Here is an 18,756-nt window from a genome sequence, read left to right as displayed (position 1 = left end):
CAGGCTACAGTAACCTTTGGAGCAAAAACAAGTACTGAAAGCCTGGGATAAATATATTCTAACAAACTTTAATGCAGCATTTTTGACACTTAATAATGAAAACATTTTTTTTCCAGATAATCATCACAAAACCTTCCTGGAACTAAACTCAATTGGAAGTCTGTTTTACCAATTAATAAATATGATGTTTTTTCCATCCCACATTTGATAATCTGGAAACAATTTTCTGCTTCAAAAGAGATTAAGGCAACACAAAGCTGATCTTGTCCTTTGCCATGAAATCTAGGAAAATATGTTGTTAAGAGGGAGAGGGATGTTCCAGAGATAGGAGATGATGAAAAACGAATGAAATACTGGAATCAATTGCACAGAGCACATTATTCTTCATATGGTAAAAGCATTAAGAATGTGAGGAATCTACATGTGCTCTGGAGTTACTCCGTTAAAGACAAACCAAGATTTTTCCTGTGATCGTTTCACTGTAATACCCAGACTTGTTATGGCCATTGGCACCCAACATTTCAAAAACAGGTGTTTGAAAGGCATTAAATGCCTTTTAGGCATTAAATAAAATGACCTGATTTTCAGAGACCTGGCAGTCTGACTGAAGGAGGTGGCAGGCAGCGTGCTCCAGCATGGGCAGGGAGGGACGCACCTGGCCAGGCGGTGGGGCCGTGCCCTGGGCTGAGGTGGCTGGAGAGCTGGATGCCCAGTTCTGCTGCCTGCTACATGGCCCTGGAGGAGGAGGGACAGGCTTCACAGCCACCTCCTTCCCCTCTGACTTCCCTGTGAAGGGCTAGAGCAACCTTGGCTCCAGAGGGAGAAAATGAACACTTTCTTCAGCCTGTGCTAGGCTAGAGTCTATCACGGATGCCAGCACTGTCACAACAGTTGTACATTCTTGGCTCTCAACATTACATTCTCTACCTCTCACTGTGCTCCCTGCTGTGCAGAGGGAAGGTGCGGGGAAACAGCCTGCCCAGCCATTCCTTCCTGCACCAGGCAGGCTGAGGATCCATGGATGGAGGCTGAGGTCCCCACAGTATGAGGCAGGCTGGCAGTCCAGCAACATGGGGCAGGCCAGGGTCCCCAGGGCACATGAGAGGCCAGCACCCTGGTGACATGGGGCAGGCCGGAGGCCTCATGAACAGGGCAGGCTGGGACGTGGAGCACTAGGAGAGAGGATCAAGCAGAACAAAACATAGTGGTGCCTGTTTGCTGGCGCTGGTAGCATAAGAAGGACGTTCCCAGATTAATTTTCCAGATAAATGTGCATCTCTCCATCATCCAGGAAGAGCAGGGAGGGTCCCTTCTGCAGCAGTTGGGTAAGAAATGGCTATTTTATCAGCCTGAGCACAGAAAGGCATTGTTTCACATTGTTTTCCTGTGAATGCTGGGAGAGTCAGAGGTGGTAGTGTGTTGGAGGAGGAAAGGAAGGGGCAAGGTCAGAAGCAACTCCCAGCTCTAGCAGGCCTCTCTGCCAATCTTGGCTTTGGATTGTCACAGACCTTGGTCAGCAAAGCAGGCACGGGCTGCTTGCCAGCCCTGCTCTCCCTGGCAGCCTGGACCACAGCCCCAGCCCTGGGTACGACAAGGCACTGGGGCCTTGCCTTAGCATCTTGCTCCCTAGATTCAGCAGAATCAAAACAAGCCCTTGCTTTTCCGGGGATTGTGCACTGAAACATCAGATTTCATAATCAGATTTCTTCCTTACAACTTCACTAAGGTTTCACATCATTCCCTCTACTGCAATTAACTGGAAGTAATCCCAAGCAGGATACAGCATATTGCTGAATTGGTACCCACTTCTCACAGCAATGCTATCTAAGCATGACTTGCATGTTTCTTCTCTTTCCTGAGGACATCTTTAATATTCACATCACTGAGAAGATGCTTTGTACAGACAGAAACTAGAACTGGGCTGTGCAACCGTTCATTCATGTTGCTGTCTGACCCTAGGCTGTTGTACACAACAGACGTACTCAAATACCAAGCCTGACACCACGAACTAATTGGCACTCTATCCTGGAGAATTATTGTCAGTGACTTCATATTTTGTAGTTGAAACCCAAGTAAAGTCTGTATAGTAATCAAAAAGAGGGTCAGAGACAGGGAAAAGTACATTTCTTTCTACATTACCCTATGAGGGAAACATTTCATTAGAAATGGTTTATCTCACTGGAAAAAGGGAAAAAAAAAAGAAAAAAAAATAGACAAAAAAAGAAACAGGACTAGGCTGTCTTTCCCAGGGGCTTCCCTAGTACCAAGTGAACCTCCCAAAACAGCAGAGTGCATCTAAAGGATCTGGAAGGGTGTGAAGCAAAGAACAGCAAAGCTCTTTGGTACTCTGCTCCCCTCCCAAGGGGAAGATAAGCACAGGTGAATATTTCAGTCTTCTAAGAATAAGGTTAAATTCAAACTTTCTAGAGCTTGAAGCTAAAGGGAAAAGGGAAGCTCCGAAGCATTGCCAGCTGTGATACTATTTGACAACTCTTATCCAAGGGCCTGCCTCTCATCTTCCTACAAACAGTTTCTCTGACAGAAAGAAGCCTAAGTACAGTTTACCTTTCCTCCATCCTCTGTTGGTCACCTACATTAATATTTTTCTGCCATTTTCAACATCTTCTGGAAAGGAAGATGCAATTTTTGCCTTGTGGAAAGTGTCTGAGTGAGTGTATCTGCAAAGCCCACTTTTCTTATAACAATTTTCAGTGCACTGCTGATGGAGTCTCTCACTGTCCACGGCTTTACAGAGCATAACCATATTTTTTCCTAATGCACAGAGAGTCCATCCATAGTTGGGTGGACCACAATAAAGTGGGTTTGTGATGGGAAAAATATCCAATAACCTACACATTTTAGTCTTGAACTACAAGCTATGAGCCATGAACATGACACAAGTTTTGCTCAATTCTACCATCATCTTTTCTCATTAATACATCATAAAAAGAAACGGACAAAAATTGTGCTCAGGCAGAAGAAAACCATAGTACACTCCTGGAATGCTTTTGAAGGAAAAATGTTGTATTGAGCTATCTTGCTATTCTAAGGACTGTATTTTAGTGAGTATCAGCATTTATCATATACATATTCAGCACTATCAAACTATTTAGAATTTTGCAACATGTTTTAAATGCAAAGAATGTAAGTGAAATCGCATTAAATTTAATGCGCTTTCCAATTATACAACACTTAAACATCTGTTTTGCTTGTAGTAACTTCCAGAACTGTTCACCATAAGCTATACAAATGGGCCATCCTGTGGCCCATACGATAGCAAATCACTGTTCAAACAGCTCATACTCACAAAAAATTATTAATTTTTCCTGTAAACCTCAGTTTAAGGGATGATGACCCCTCAAAGATGAAGTGCTACAACTTCTAATATTTTTGTGCATATGGATGCTAACATATTTTTTTTAAATCTCCATGAACTTGCTTCTTCTCACTGTTGTAAAAGAGCTTTAAATAGAACTCTTCTGGATTAATTAATTACTGTGAGAATTTACTACTGCAAGTAGTTACCTTGAAAATACCTGAGGTAAAACTGATAAAAGAAAGAAGTACATGAAGCAATTAAATCCTCCTCAACTCTGGCTTAAATAACAGGCTTGACAAGACTGTCTTCTGCAATGCAAAACTAAAATGGGAAACTCCAAAAGAAGGGGTCAGAAATGCCAGTTTTCATCTTTTGTAGACCCAAATCTGCTGCAGTTAATATTCCAAATGTGACAGGCCCATTTTCAGTGGACGGACCTCGATTCAGTGTAACTTCTGTCATTGCCACTATCCATTTTAATCTTTTCTCTGACTTAAACTATGCATTGTCCTGAAGTGCTACTTCGATGTAACTTCCACAAAGACATGGCACAAGGGATGTTTTCTTTGTTCTCAGCACACTGCACTAGGGTCTGAAGGAACAACAGTGTGAGATTATGAGTTTGATGCTTGCAGGGTCCTCAACCCACTCCTGAATGAGTCAGGATGGGGAGTCTCTCTTGCCACAGTGCACAAATACAAAAGACCTCCCTCCTTGGTATCCCCAAGGCTAACAGATACTCAGGATGCCTTTGCTGCTACCCCACACCTGACTCCGTCTGCATGCAGGCTGACTGAACACACCACCACTCACTGTCAGTGGCCTGTTGCTTTAGGCTACTTGCACGGTCATCAGCAAGTGGATAACATGCATGACAGAGCAGCATACATGTCATTTCTGCCATGCCTGGAAGAGGATGAATTCAGCCCCACCTCTCCAGTCCCAAAATATTCTTACTCACAGAAGTAAGGCCAGCTGTACTGCTTATGGGTAAGTCCCACACAAGAAGGTACAGGACACTTTTCTGCCATTATGTATGTCACCTTTCAGGTGTTCATTACAACCTTGTAATAATTCAGTCTCTGCTGAAGCAGGAAAAGAGCACCTCAGCCTGGATACCCTTAGTGTTCCATGTTTAATTTAGTACAATCTCAGCAGTGTTTGCTTTCAAAGTTCATGAAATTATTACAAAGCTAAAATAAGGCTTAGAGCATTTTATATCTGTAGAACTCAAACTCAATTCTTAGTATTGCAGTGGTTAGAAAACACACCGATTTCCATTAATTGCTTTTGATATTTACAATTATGTTTTTAAAAGTCACACTTTCTCAAGGTTAAGGAAACCCACAACCTATAAGGGCAGCTTTCAGAATGAATTTTTCAGTGTCATGTGGCTAATACACACCATGCCGCATTTTAAGGTCATGTATCTATTTGGAAGTGTAATTATGCAATCATTATATTTTATACATATACTCATCACTGTAAATATATTCTGAGATCAGGACTAAAACCCCTGGTGCAAAGCTCCCCTTAAGGAGCTGCAGAACTATCTGTATAGTCATTCTTTATATATACACAAATACACAGCTTTGTGCATGCCTGTGTAGCAGAGTGAAGAGATGAGGTGCCCAAAGTGGAGAGAGAAAGTCACACAGACTGGAAAGTTATTGTGGTGTTCTCCCTTATTTTCAGCCCCCTAACATGAACCTTGTAAATTTTTTTATCTGAAAGCTTTCTCTTGGATTAGAATTGGCATATATAGTTCAAATTGTTTCCTAGTTGTAATAATGGAAGCTTGAAATTATATTTTGGGTACCTGCATATTTTTCTTTGAAATAAATAGATACAAATCAGGTTTCACTGACCCTAGATTGTAGTACATCCTAACTCATATCCTTGTGTCAACATAACTACCAAGCTATAAGCCTGTAATTTTTGTGGATGGCTGACTTCTTTCCATCCTCCATTTTCTCCCCACCAAGGGACCTCACACCACCTTTTTTTCTGGACAAGCGTGGTCAGAGGTTGAGCAAGTTGCTTAGGTGGAAGGGAAATTTAGGGGCTATATGAAGCTCCATATCTCCCCAGTGGTTACGGCATTCAGCAGTTACCTTTGGCCTCTGTGAGCTCAGTATTTTCCAGCTATTCATCTTCACTTCCCTAAAGAGCTCTATAAAAGTTAACAGTACAAACAATATGCTAGAGATCAGTACAACCTGTGCAAATACACAGCAACCGACTGGCAGCGTATCGATTTTTCTCTCCTAGGGCAGGGCCTATGGCAGGAGAAGCCTTCACAGACCTTTGCATAAATCTGGTCCTTAAAAAGACAGGAGAGGTCACTGTCGTCACTGGCAGCGCACAGAAGTTAACAACAGTCAGGTCACCAACTATTTGTGATGCTGGAAAAATCATTAGGAACAGCATTTGTGTTTCAATATCTTTCCTGGGACAGACTTGCTCTTCTCAGCGTTTTCTACTTGAGGAACATTATTATAAACAACTGTCCTATTTTTATGCAAATTCACGTTTTACAGGAGATAAGACAGTAATGATAAATTCTTCCCATTTCCCAGCACTAGATGAGAAAAGCTCCACTCCATAAAGAACGAAAATTGTAATATCAGAGTGTCATTCTTAACAGGGGTGAAATATATTCCCTTATTAGCAGGAACAGAACATCGTTTGTTCTTGTAACATGATCTGGTTGTCTGGAAAGAAAAATCCTAGTTAATAATTTTATTTTATTATGTTTTTTCCAATGACTGAAATTTACACAAATGAAAATAACTAGGGATTCATCATGGGTTGACAATACTTTCAAATTAATAACGGGTGGTGTCGCATCTCTTCCAAATTACCTTGACAGACAGCTAATAGGCACTGCAGCCTGGTGCAGCAGCCTCCTACACATCACATTGTCCCCTGAGTCTTACACAAGATGCACAGATTAGGAAAGTTTCTCATTTGCATAAATGAAGCCCCAGCTCTGCCTTACCTTGTCTCCTTGTCCTTGGGCATTACAGGTGACCCATAGCCAAAAGCCTGCTTGTCAGCTGGAGGGGGCACAGCCTCAGCCATGCCCGGGTGGACGAGAGTGCTTCGTGCTTTCGAGTCCACATACACAGGTGGTCCTGGCTCCTTTTTGAAGGACTGGCGGCTGGGGGAAGACCTGTCGGGCTGGATGGTGTGGGGGGGAATGTGAGTGCTATGGTGAGGGTGAATATCGATCATTCTCATGTCAGCCACCCTGTGGGGTGAGGCAGGAGGTGTTTTAGAGCCAAGAGTGGGTAAGTGGCTCTCCGGGTACTTTCGTGACTTTTGTCTGTACAAGGACTGCTCCAGCATTTCAGGAGGCATAGAAGGGTTGCAGTAAGTGCTTGATGACCTCATGGCACTGCGATGGTAGGCTACAATGTGATCGGGGACATCCAGAGGGTGTCCAGAATGGGGTGCAGCCACACTCATCCTCCCCTCATGAAACAAGTAGGGGTCACTGTACAGACCTTCATTTCGGATCAGGGTAAGGTTTTTGTTACTCATGTCCTCGTCTGGCTTCACATCCCGTCTCTCCAAAATGGCGCTTGGGCTGGGTGATATCGAGCGCGAGGCTGGCACGCTGGACAGCCGGTCCCTGGGGATGGTGGCATTGCCTGGCACACTCATGTGCCGGCCCCCACCATAGGGAATCCTGGATGGAGAGGGAGGCATGGAGTGGGGCACTGGGGTGGAGGGCGGAGAGCTGGGCATCGCATGCGAAGGGTGTGTGGCAGATCCGGGGCAGGAAGCACTTGGGCCATCTCGGCCCGTATAAGCAATTTCCCTCTGCATCTGGAAAGAAAAGGAAAAAAAATGTAAGATAAAATTACTGAATGAGCAAAACATCAGGCAGGTTGTGAAAACCTCGACATCTACAGAAAAAGAAAAAGGGAAAAACCCAAACCCGCAAGACCAAATAATTTGTCACCTGCATAAATAAAACACTTTGGAACCTCAGAGCTTAAAGAAAATAACACCTATAAACAGGAATAAAATGGGCTGCATGTTAAAGGAATATGAGAGTTTTAATAAGGCTTTTACTTATGCAAGTATCATCTTATCCTAATCTGATATTCGCAGCTACCGAAGCTGAAATTGGGAGTTTCAGTGGCAGGTGTTCTAAGTACACATACCAGTGACAGAATTAAACAGTTTATTGATCAGACAGACTAGAGTTCACTGATTCGAAGCCAGGAAGAAAATGTTGATGCTTTGGCATCACAAAAAGACCTGAAGTCCTTAGATAAGAAAAATAAATATTACATCTAACTGGCCATTTGGTTCAGAGCAGAATTTAGCCTTTTGCTAATAACTCAATGTGGTCTTTATTACACAAAGGATACACAAAGCATAGGAGAACAACACAGACAAACATATATTGACTGTAACACAGTCAAGCTGCATGAAAACAGTTTGACCCTATGAAACATGTTTCCTCCATTGCAAAGATAACAGTGCTTCAGACAGTTTGTGGAGCATGTGCTCAGAAAGTCACCAAATATATTATCATAGTTTTGCAAGCAGCAGCAGTGACTGCCAGCAGAAAGGAATGAGCAAGCAAGGAAAAGAAAGGGAAAACTTCCATACCAACATATCAGTGCTTTGTTAACAGAGGTCTTGGCAAAAACCTGCAATGGATACACATGCTTCTGCAACTGTAGCATCTCACTCTGACTCTCTAGATGGCTGAACATTGTCAATGAGACACAGGAGAAATTATCCCCCTAGCAAGCACCACGTGCCTGCTCTGATGCTGTTAGGGTAAGGTGGATAAACAAGGAGATGAAAAAGTCAGCTGGATTCCCCCAGCTACAGAAGGAAAAAAATTACAGCTTCTAAAATTTGTGTTGGCAATTACAGTTTTCCTCTCCATCACTTCCAAGGGATTGTACAAAACTGGGCATCACCAAACCCGACGACATGTTCCTAAAGTTACAGAGCACACACTAAAGTGCAGTGGAAGTTGCTGAAATCTTTACCGCTTTTCTCCCCTCTCACTCCCTGCTTTGACAATGTGACGGGATTCATTGCAGCTACAGTGATCCATGGCTGATGAAGCAAGAAATTACAGTCTATTCCTGCCCCACCACAGGTTTTTCCACAGGCAAGGGAACTGCGATGGCGGTATATAAACAATAGCCGTTCTCATCACGGCAGGATCTGCACTTGGGAATTATAAATGACGTTCCCCAGGGCCAGAGATCAAAAGTCTGGAGTATCAGGTATCTGAAAGAAGAAAGGAGATAACCTGATTGTGGCAGCAGGAGTAATAAATAAGTGTAACAGAACAAAGGAGCATGCTGGGATGGGTTATAAATGAGCCAGACAAAAGTGATCAAGACAAAGGGAAACATGGGATGTTTTTTCATTTGCACAGAGAATTACTGTAGTCTGAAACTTAAAATATAACTAAATAGTATTAATAAAATTATCAGTGGACATTCAACACAGCTTTCCATTGGCTTGAAGAAACACTGCAACATACTGAGCTGTATTGTGCATTCAGACTTTGGACCTGGGCCAGCAAAACAAAAAGACTCCTGCTGACTTAAGCAGCTCTGGGATTATACCTCCAGGGGTAGGCGGCCATAGATGTTTTGCAGAGAGAAGATTTCTTAGAAAGACAATCCTCCTTAGTTTCTACTGTACAAGCTATAGGATGCTGTTGCTTCAGGTAAAGCTACAACAGATGCAATAGTATCTGGCACAGAAACCACAGACAGTGGGATATGCTGGGTTGCAGTGAGAGGAAAATTCCAATGTTATGTTGTAGAGGGGAGAAAATATCCATGGAAAGATTTGAAAGCAACAGGTTTAATTTCCCCTAACTTCTGGGCTTCATATTCCTGTATATGCATGTTCATTTCTCATAAGTCAAAGAAATCCGTCAAAGAAGAATTCCTATTTTCCACCTTAATGTATAGCCATACTTTAAGATGGAAATAATAAGTTCAAATACATGGCTGAGCTATTGCTCAAAACTCTGTGTCTGAGTATTGATGTATATAATGCTATTTGCTTTTGCTTTAAAATAGCACTGGGAGTACACAGCCTGAATCAAGACCCCACTGGGCTGGACAGGGCACTAACGCCTGGGCAGACAACCACTTCCTGAAAAGTTCACCTTCTATTTTAAGCCGTGACTCAGCCCCTGGGTGGAGCGTGCAGAAGGGGAGAGCAGGTGGAGCCACAGCTGCAGGGTGTCCAGGGCATGTGTCCCAGGGCATGTGGGCCCAGCAGGGACATTAGCTGGTGACCAGGAGCCAGGCAGCCTTACCAGCTGATTACAGTGTCTTCTGCCACCCAGTTGGTATTTTACCTCTTTCCACTTTTCTCTCTTCTCCAAAATCTCCAGAATCTCTGTTAATGGCAACTTTAAAAAAGTGACTGATGGTTTCTTCTTGCTTCTCATCTATACATCTTCTGTGTGATATTCAAGACTCACTACTCTCTCTCATATATATCCCAGTTTCTGTGATTTTTTTCTTCTGTCTTCTGCCACAAACCCCCCATGTTGCTCAATGAAAACATGTACTCAAATATGCAGGCTGTCTTAAGCCACATGTTCTTGAACTTCAACTGCATGACTCAGGGACAGAGAAAGAGGTATCTGGCTTATTTGAGCCTCTAAATATGAGGGGCTATCACAGCCAGTTGCTTTGCAGACAAAAGGAAGAGTATTTTTTTAGTCCAAGCAGAGGATCATGTGCTTTTTGACTGCAGCCATGTAATACATTTGCCTGAGGGTGTGGCTTTCTTTAGCACATAGCTCATCCTTGTTCTTACTGCCTGTAGACTTTACTTCCTTGAAATTGAAACTCGTTTTGTCAGTCCTTAGGTTACAATATGGGAAAGCGCTAGCAACAATTTCTGTATAAAATATTTGAGGGGAAAAGGCATCACTAAGAATCTTTCACTTTCTGTAGTAAAACAGATCACATCACATTTAAACATCTTCGGTGGAGGTTTTCAGTCAGTCTAACAGCACTTAAGTCTGTAAGATACAGATTTGGAATTTTAAACACTCTTCAGTGTCTTTATATACTGAAGAGTGAACATAATATAAAACCAGTTATGTGCTTTATTTCAAAACTAGTTCGTATAGTCAATAACTTGCTGTATTTTGACTATGACTGTATGCAGAAAGGTAGTAAACCAGCTGTCCATACACACAAATGGATGACCATATGAAGAGACTTGCTCCTGATACCTGACATAAAGGGTGAGCAGACCTGGTGTTTCTGCATACAGCAGAATACAAAGCTTGTGGCAGCTCCCTGCCTCTAGACTAGAGCGGCTCTCCTGAAAGAAGGGCAGAGTCATGGTATCATAAGCCTTATGGAGTGCAGAGAGTAAGCTGCTTTTCAGGGGTTCAACAGCTGGTGATTTCTGCAGTACAATCCAGTCTGTCTGGTTGTCCATCAGGACCAACACAATGCTATGCTGATCTTTATTCTAAATTTGTTAGGGCTGTCCTGTACATAGGTCACTCTTGTGGTCTGTCCCAACATGAGCATCTCACAACGAAGACACTATCCTTCTGCCTCTCCAGCTGCCTCAACACATTGTTCACACTGTGGCACACAGGGCACGCAGAGCCATGCCTGCATGCACACCAGGGCAATGCCAGCTAGCACTAAGCACTAATCCTAGCACTGATTCATCTGCACTTCACCAACCCTTCACCTCACTACGCAGCTGGGTACCTGAGGTGCAGCCTGATGCACACCATTATCTGCTAATATCTCATAGCAAAACACGGGCAAAGGGAAAAGTAGGCCAGAGTTTCTGACCTAGCAGCCCTTCCCATTGCTTTCCCTGGCCCTGTCTATGTCAACAGAGAAGACGGCAACTGGCTTTGTCCCAAAGATTTCAGACTGTCAAAATACCTACATGGAGCATATTCCCTAGATGGAGCTTATCCATGCACCTAGAGTTCCCAGCAGACTCCATTAATCACCTCTCAGGCATGTGAAGTTATTACTTTTCTTATTCTCCCACTGATACCCTGAGGAAACTGCACCTACGCTCCTCAAGCTGGCTCACTCAACAGTAAACAGAGGACACCTGCAAAGACCTTCATTCAGAGCTTGGATGGAGAGTCTGATGAAAAAGCTACAGAAATGCTCATCTGTAAGGAAACCTTTGATAGAATGGCTTACCAGAAGAAAGTCCTCTAAAAAGTGAAGCAATCCTTTACTTTTCTCATCAGGAAAGACTTAATTAAAGAACCCCAAATCCAACAAAAATACAACCCATTAGTTTGTTCTTTCCTCATAAAAATAAACTGACAGTTTTACAGTACTAGTTGTCCAAAAACTTTAGTTTAATCAGTACTTGCACTATATTATTCACTTCTGTCATGACCGATCCTTCATTCATTTTGGGTTTGGACAGCTGAAAGCACAAATCCACTTAAGGAAAAAAACCGTCACATACAGTTTTAATATTCCTAAAATAATATCATTTGCAATAAGAAACAGTGCACTTGAAAATTACAGAATTGGTAAACAGTCTGAAAACAGAAATTTTAAAGTATCTGTACCATGACTATCTGTCTGAAGTCAAATCCTTATGCTATCAGACATCACTGAGAGGTTGTCACACTTGTCTGTTCTTGCCTTCTCATAGTAACCCTTTTAATCCCTATAAATTTCCCCATTCTATTGGGTCATTACAGAAGAAAACCAAGCTGCAGGTTCCTTCAGCTGCCCAATGTCATACTTGAAAACTGCAAACACATCAGCATGACTTTTAGCTTTTTCTGGTCAGGAAGTTTCCAATGAAAAATACTTTCAGGAGACAATGCTAATCCAAAAGAGCTGAAAAATTAGGTAAAAACATCAGTAAAGACAAAAGTTGGGAAAAAACCCCTGGCAGATTTCAGTCAAATACTGACCTTATTTCTTATCAGGCATCCCTCGAGTGCTCTAGAGCTTTGGCTTTGCAGATTATTAGATCTGGGGCAACTTGGTCAGAGTCTGCCCTGAGGTAGGGACCCCAGCTCTTCCACGATGTTTTCAGCAGAGGGGGTATTTGGTAGTTTTGGGGTTATTTTCTAGACCAAGTAGTGAGACATGCCAGGGGTTTCAATGTCCATCGCTCCTCAGCAGCGCTTCTGGACTAGAAGATCATTTGGCAATTTTGGCTAAGAAAGGGCCCCCTGATGCCCAAAAGAGAGAGTTCAGACCATGAAACAGCTGACCTAGGCTAAGTTGGAGATCTGGCCTCAACCAAGCCTGGTCCCACAGTACAAGGCTCTAGGAGCTGCCAGGGTTCACAATTGTTTTTCATTATGGGAACCACATGCTGGTAAAATAGAACTGTTTTCAAATGTTCAACCTTCCCAAGAATGGGGAACTCCAAGACCCAGCTAGCTGCTCTTAACATGTCCCACATATTTCCATTGTTTTTCCCTGGATAATTTTTCAGACAAGGAGTTGCAGAGCCCCCTGACAAATCTCAGCATTTATTATAATTAACTTCCCATTCTTAGTATGCATCTAGGTTTCTGTTCTTTAGCTTCTTTTGCAGTTTTGGCTGTAAAATCTCGGTATTACAGAGTTCAGCTAAAACCTCAGCACATCTATGAAACTGTAATTTTCTAATTCTAGTGACTGATTACACCAGAAGAGAATACTTAATTGGACATATATGGTTATGGCAAGAGAATCACTGGGGTTTTCTTCTTCCATTTATGCTTATAATCCTATGATTTTTCCTTCTCTTGATCAACAATGTTTCTTAGGATGAGTCTGTGATGGTAGGTGATGGTGAATCCACCCAGTCCTCCAATTTCTATGTTCATAGACTTTTTTTTTCCCAGGCTCAGCTAGGTAGAAGCTCACATGAACAAAACAGGAGAACCAGAAGATGATGTTCACTGTTCTAGCAGGTGGAACTTACAGCACATAAATATGACCCTCCAGAAAGGCGACATCCTGAGTGAACCTTAATCAGGTGTCATCACCATACAACTCAGTGTCACTATGACATCCAGTCTCCATACACTTCTGCCTGTTCTGCAGGTGTACACATCCTTAAGAGCAGAATTTTTTGGATACCATATTGTAACTGCCCATACACTGGCTTGAAGCTCTGCCACAGCATCACTTCCCATATTTTATATAGCTTTAATAACATGTAACTTTAATGCACACTTGTGCACGAATCCAGTCCCTACTGTGATCCAAATGTTTTATCTCAAGGTATTTTACATGTCTCAGTATGTCCTTTTATATCCCCAACTACATATAAACTTAATTCATACCATATCCTAAAGCTCCCATGGGCAAAACAAAGAATACCTAATTCACTTTTTACTGAATGTAAAACAGATCCATAAAATTCTGAGCTAACCACAAAACAAATTTAATGGTAATATCAAAAATAACATTTGATTGCTTCACCTTGCCTTTAAGTCAATGTGCATGCTAAAGACGGATCATGCAAACAAGCAGAGAGCAGAGTTTCAAACCCAATCCTATACAGTCTGCTCTTTCAGGCATAATTTCTTCAGCTATCCTGATGCTACTCTGAGTATTTGTTTCTACAATTAAAACCAACAGAACTCTTATTACACTCTTTGACAACACTGTTACCTACAGACAAATAAAACAATCTGTGATAAGATTTTTGCTCTGAAAGAATTAAAGTCACTTACTGTTACTTAAGGAAATCACCTGTATGGCTACAGCTGTGAGATGAACATTTGGTTTCACTTCTTCTAATAAAGCACTTTTTGTTTTCAGCCTTGAATCTAAATCCTCAGTCTATGGTATAATCTTTTGTACATCCATGCCTTCTGGGAAAAGGTTTTGAAACAGTAAAAATGTTCCTTGTTCCCTCTGCTCACAACAGTGGCAGGCCATCCTGCTTTAGCCGGTCATCTAAGTAACGCTGCTTCAATAGACTGAAGTAGTTTTCCACATGACAAGCCTGCAATTTCTCCTCCCCTTCAAAATTAGTCACTAAATAACCTCCTTGGCATGTCACCCAGTCACAAACTGTGCAACACTATGTGATTCAATCACTCAACCATTTTTTAATGTGTGCCTATGAGACGTATAGAAAGGGACTAACGTTATGGAATGAAACACAAGATATATTCACAAAGGGAAAAGCCATAAATAAAATAGTGAGTAACCTCCATTTAGGTAAGAGAGTGCATTTCAAAGGCATCATTATGAAACACATACTTATTAATTCCCCAATATGTGAAGACTTCCAGTTATTTAGCAAACCCAGTACATACAATTCTAGAAGACAATACAGCAGTTATCAACCTGAGCAGCTTTTCATATACTCAGGTTGGCAGTGATATTTGGTAGAAGGAAGCGCAAGCTTCTCCCGTGGAGGAGGCTGCCTACTCATTAACCAGGCACCTGAGCTGCTTCGCTAACCTGAACTTTGGGGACTCCAGAAATCAATCTCATTGTTATCTCTGCAGCACACCACATTAGCCACTAGGATCAGACTTGTTTGATTTTTATTTTTTTTTAAAAGGGCACAATAGAGAAGCAAAAAAATTTAGAAGAGAAAGGATGCTTCCCTCCCTTCCATCCTCACCCGAAAAGAGCATAGAATATAGAAAATGTCTTCTTAAAAATACAGTATTTACAGTCAAGAGAGATGGCACTTAAATTTCCGAGGGGAAAAATCTCATGACATGAGCATTTCCCAATCCTGCAGTTATCTTCTCATTTGGTGGGGCTAGGGTTTTTTTACTGTGGGTTTTTTTTTTTGCTTGTTTTTGGTTTTATGTGAGTGAAAATTTGCCTATACCATCATGACTGACATTCAGAAGAGTCAGAATACAATTTAAGCACATGACCATGAGCTAAGATCGCTGTGAAGAACCAATTATAATGGGACCTTTCTGGAGTAACATTTCTGTTTCACAGACCCGCTCTGTGTCTCAGCCATTAGAAAGGGCATCATTCATTTCCGCTACAAAAGGGCAATCTGACACAAAGCATTTAAGCATCAGGACAAAGATCAGGCCAGATCTGGTAGCCAAAACTAAAAATCCAGGTGCTCTACCCCTTACTACACCCAGACCAACAGCAGAGAAGTCCTCCAGCTTTGTAGACAGCTGCTGTGTATTCTGATTTGTAATATACATTGCAAATTTGTATGCCACTATTGGTCTTGACCAGAATTTCACAAAAATTTATATGTAGCATAATATAAACAGTAATGTTAAAAAATCCGAAAGTGTAAAAAATATTAATTTTCTCTCAAATGTTTAGTTTTTCAGTTTCACTGTAAAATATTTTAAAATATTATTTTTATTAAATATTTGCACTAGAACTATAATAAATTATTATGGCACAGAAACAATGTTCAACCTGTTTATTTTTATTTCAAATGTAATCAGTCAAGGCTTGTTTCTTGCAGTATAGGAGGAGTAAAGCAGTATTTACCATTGAAACATCTGGTTTATATTTGGCAGGTTTAACTAACCAGTCAAACACTGTCTTTTAATGAATGGACGTATATACTTGTCCTAGTTAAAAAGCTGCTTAGGTCTGCTGACCAGCAGACTCAAAAACATCAAGAGTAAAAAACATAAGCAAATTATCCCAGTACACTTTTACACCACACGTTTTCCAACAGTTGCAGAGCATATTCTTCCATCCATGTTCTTCATCACAGACTAACAAACCTGCAGTGAAAAATCACATTATTATGCTAATATGCTGGATAAAAAAGACTACCACATTTCACTGTAGTTTCACTGCAGTGAACTGCAAGCTGGTAGGATGCACATTTTCAGTAATTGGACTCCAGCATGATAAAATATATCCTAGAACATCAGACATCCTGTAACTAGTTCTCCATACATTTGGCACTATATGCAAGAGTCCTCAAGTACATCTGATGCATACAAAAAGTTTTTCATGAGAGTAATGAATCTTCTTTTAATTCTAAAATACATCAGGTACAATATCATCAATATTGCAGAGATATATCATTCCCAAAGTTGTAATTTAATTTGTAGGTTCTAACAATGCACACGAACCATTCATACAAACCATTCAATCATCACTTTTCATTTCAAATACTTTATCAGAGCCCTCAAGCCTTGTCTAGCTTGCCACGTATCATACTGTGTTTAATTACTTGCCATATATTTGTTTATAATGTACTGTACAGAACAAGAGCTTCTTTTCAGTTTAACCCCCTGTATAATGAAGGGCCTGCCCCTAAGAGGCGCAACACCCTATGCTTCACCGAGATCAAGCTTGGAAGTTTAGGTTAGCTTATTACTTTAAAATCAATGTTAATGTCTATGTTAATGATAGGCCTAAGTTACCACTGAGCCAAATTGCCAGTCACCCTACTTCCTTCTGCATTATTAACAATGTTGGTCCGTTGGACCTTTCCATCATTTTGCTCATCACATTAATTTATTTTCTGTTTGCTTCCCTCCTTTTTAAGCGGAAAAAATGTCAGAGACACAACATCAGTAAAACACACAATTACAAGGCCAGAGAATATTTTGAAGTCTACTGTGTCTAGTGGTACTCCTCAGGTTTCGGTACTGGGTCCAGCCCTGTTCAATACATTCATCAGTGACCTGGACGATGGGACAGAGCGTACCCTCAGCAAGTTTGCTGACGATACAACACTGGGAGGAGTGGCTGACACCGCAGAAAGCTGTGCTGCCATTCAGTGAGACTTGGACAGGCTGGAGAGTTGGGTGGGGAGAAACTTCCCCATGGCAAAAATGGAGGAGCAGAACACAGACCTCCAAGTTGCCGTCCTTCACAAAGGCACCGAGGTGACACACGAGTGTGTGCACGCCACACTGCTCTCTGTGACCCTGAATAACTCTTCCAAATTGGTCTCAACTTTCCCACATCAGGTCTCGAGCCCACTGCCTGTATTTATACCTACAAGGATGTGTGTGGTGTTTCCCTGAAGACTGAAAATCCTACAGAAGCTCATTGAATTTGAGAGGCCAAGCTAAACAGTCAGGAACAGAACAGTTATGGCCTCCTGACACATGCTGGATTTGAGATTATGTACAGACTTCTCCTAAACATACATATTTTTGTTATTCCCTCTGTTTACTGATTCTGAAGGCATGCAGTGAAACAGATATGCCTTGGGGTAGACAAAAGTACCATAAAGTTCTCTTATATTTATTCCAAACTCCCTAGTTCTTTTAAAAAAATGCAAACAAACAAAAAGCCCTCCCACACCAGAGAGCACATAACTACTAGCTAGAACAAACCACTATAAAGAGGACAGGCAGCTCTACAGCTTCACTGCTGGCAAAGCAGCACACTTGGTAGAACAGCTGAAGCTTGCAGGGAGGAGCAACCTGTACATGAAGCCTTTGAACCAGCACACAAGTGAGCCTCTGAGCTCCAAGAGAACAGTGTTTCATGGATATTAACAACATGGATATTAACATTACGTATGCATACATAAATACATATATGTTTTGCATACCAGCAGTACATTTTTGGCCTATCCTTTGGTGACAACAGATCAATATAATCAGGAATTTTAGATTTTTAGGGATTTAAAAAATTAAAAGCAAGCAAGTACAAGTGGGAAATCCTGTGCTGAAAACTCTATGAGCCTCTCAAAATGTATTTTAAGTTTACTAAAGCAAATATAGCCAACTCTTATTGGAGTCGCATGAAGAAGGTTCTGCAAAACTGAACTATTACGTCAGGTCTGCAGTCTGTCTCTCTACCCTGTAATTTAAACCTCATGCTTCCCCCTCCTTTTTGTACCGATTTAAACAAAGACATTTTCCTAGCTATAGGAAAGTATCACACTATGTATTGCAGACATATATGCATTAAGCACTTCTCAGAAGTTAAGATGACACTATTAGCTGCTCTGTACTGACGATCTGTCTCAACTAAAGTTGCATTAGAAGAGTCAGCCAGGCCCCCTCCAGAGCCAGCTCATTCCCTCTGCAGCCGGGTGGGACAAGCTGCCCTTTGGCATTCCCCAACTCTCTTCACTGACTGCAGTGAGCAGCAATTTCTACCCTAAGCTTATAAGGATTAGACTTTTTTCATAATTCTCTATAGTGAGTCTACACATATGTCTTTTCATTTAGCACACTCTCTGCTCTGTTTTTCATCCATTTTTTCTTTTTTTTTTTCTTCTTTATAAGTCAAGCTGAGATACTCTAACCAGAAAGGATAATAGCAGCTTCATTCCAGCTGCTGCTTGCTGGTCTATTCAGTGGACTTCGCTGTGATCCACCTTGGTGGGTCCAACCTGGCCTGTGGTTCCTGCTTGATTGAGCTAAGAATTAAGGGTCTCTAGCCTGAAGTTGGTAATAAACATTACTTATTTATCAGTAGACCAATACAGGGAACTCTGAGTCTAAAACTACAGAAGAAAGAGGGGAAAAAAGACAA

General features: G+C 41.5%; 1 protein-coding gene across 3 annotated transcripts in view; it reads right to left on the bottom strand.

Annotated features, from left to right (window-relative positions):
* The window catches only part of KIAA1217 (KIAA1217 ortholog), a 92,390-nt gene that overhangs the window by 41,225 nt on the left and 32,409 nt on the right, over nt 1-18,756 (bottom strand). For all 3 annotated transcript variants that reach the window (XM_010190429.1, XM_010190430.1, XM_010190431.1), the window contains one exon: nt 6,321-7,153. In XM_010190429.1, the coding sequence (XP_010188731.1) occupies nt 6,321-7,153 (833 nt within the window). Of the gene's footprint in view, nt 1-6,320; nt 7,154-18,756 lie in introns of those variants that run through there.

Source organism: Mesitornis unicolor, unplaced genomic scaffold, assembly GCF_000695765.1.
Source record: "Mesitornis unicolor isolate BGI_N332 unplaced genomic scaffold, ASM69576v1 scaffold10238, whole genome shotgun sequence".
NCBI classification, from domain to species: Eukaryota; Metazoa; Chordata; class Aves; order Mesitornithiformes; family Mesitornithidae; genus Mesitornis; species Mesitornis unicolor.
Note: the sequence above shows the minus strand (reverse complement) of the source record. Positions and strands in the feature narration are given on the sequence as shown.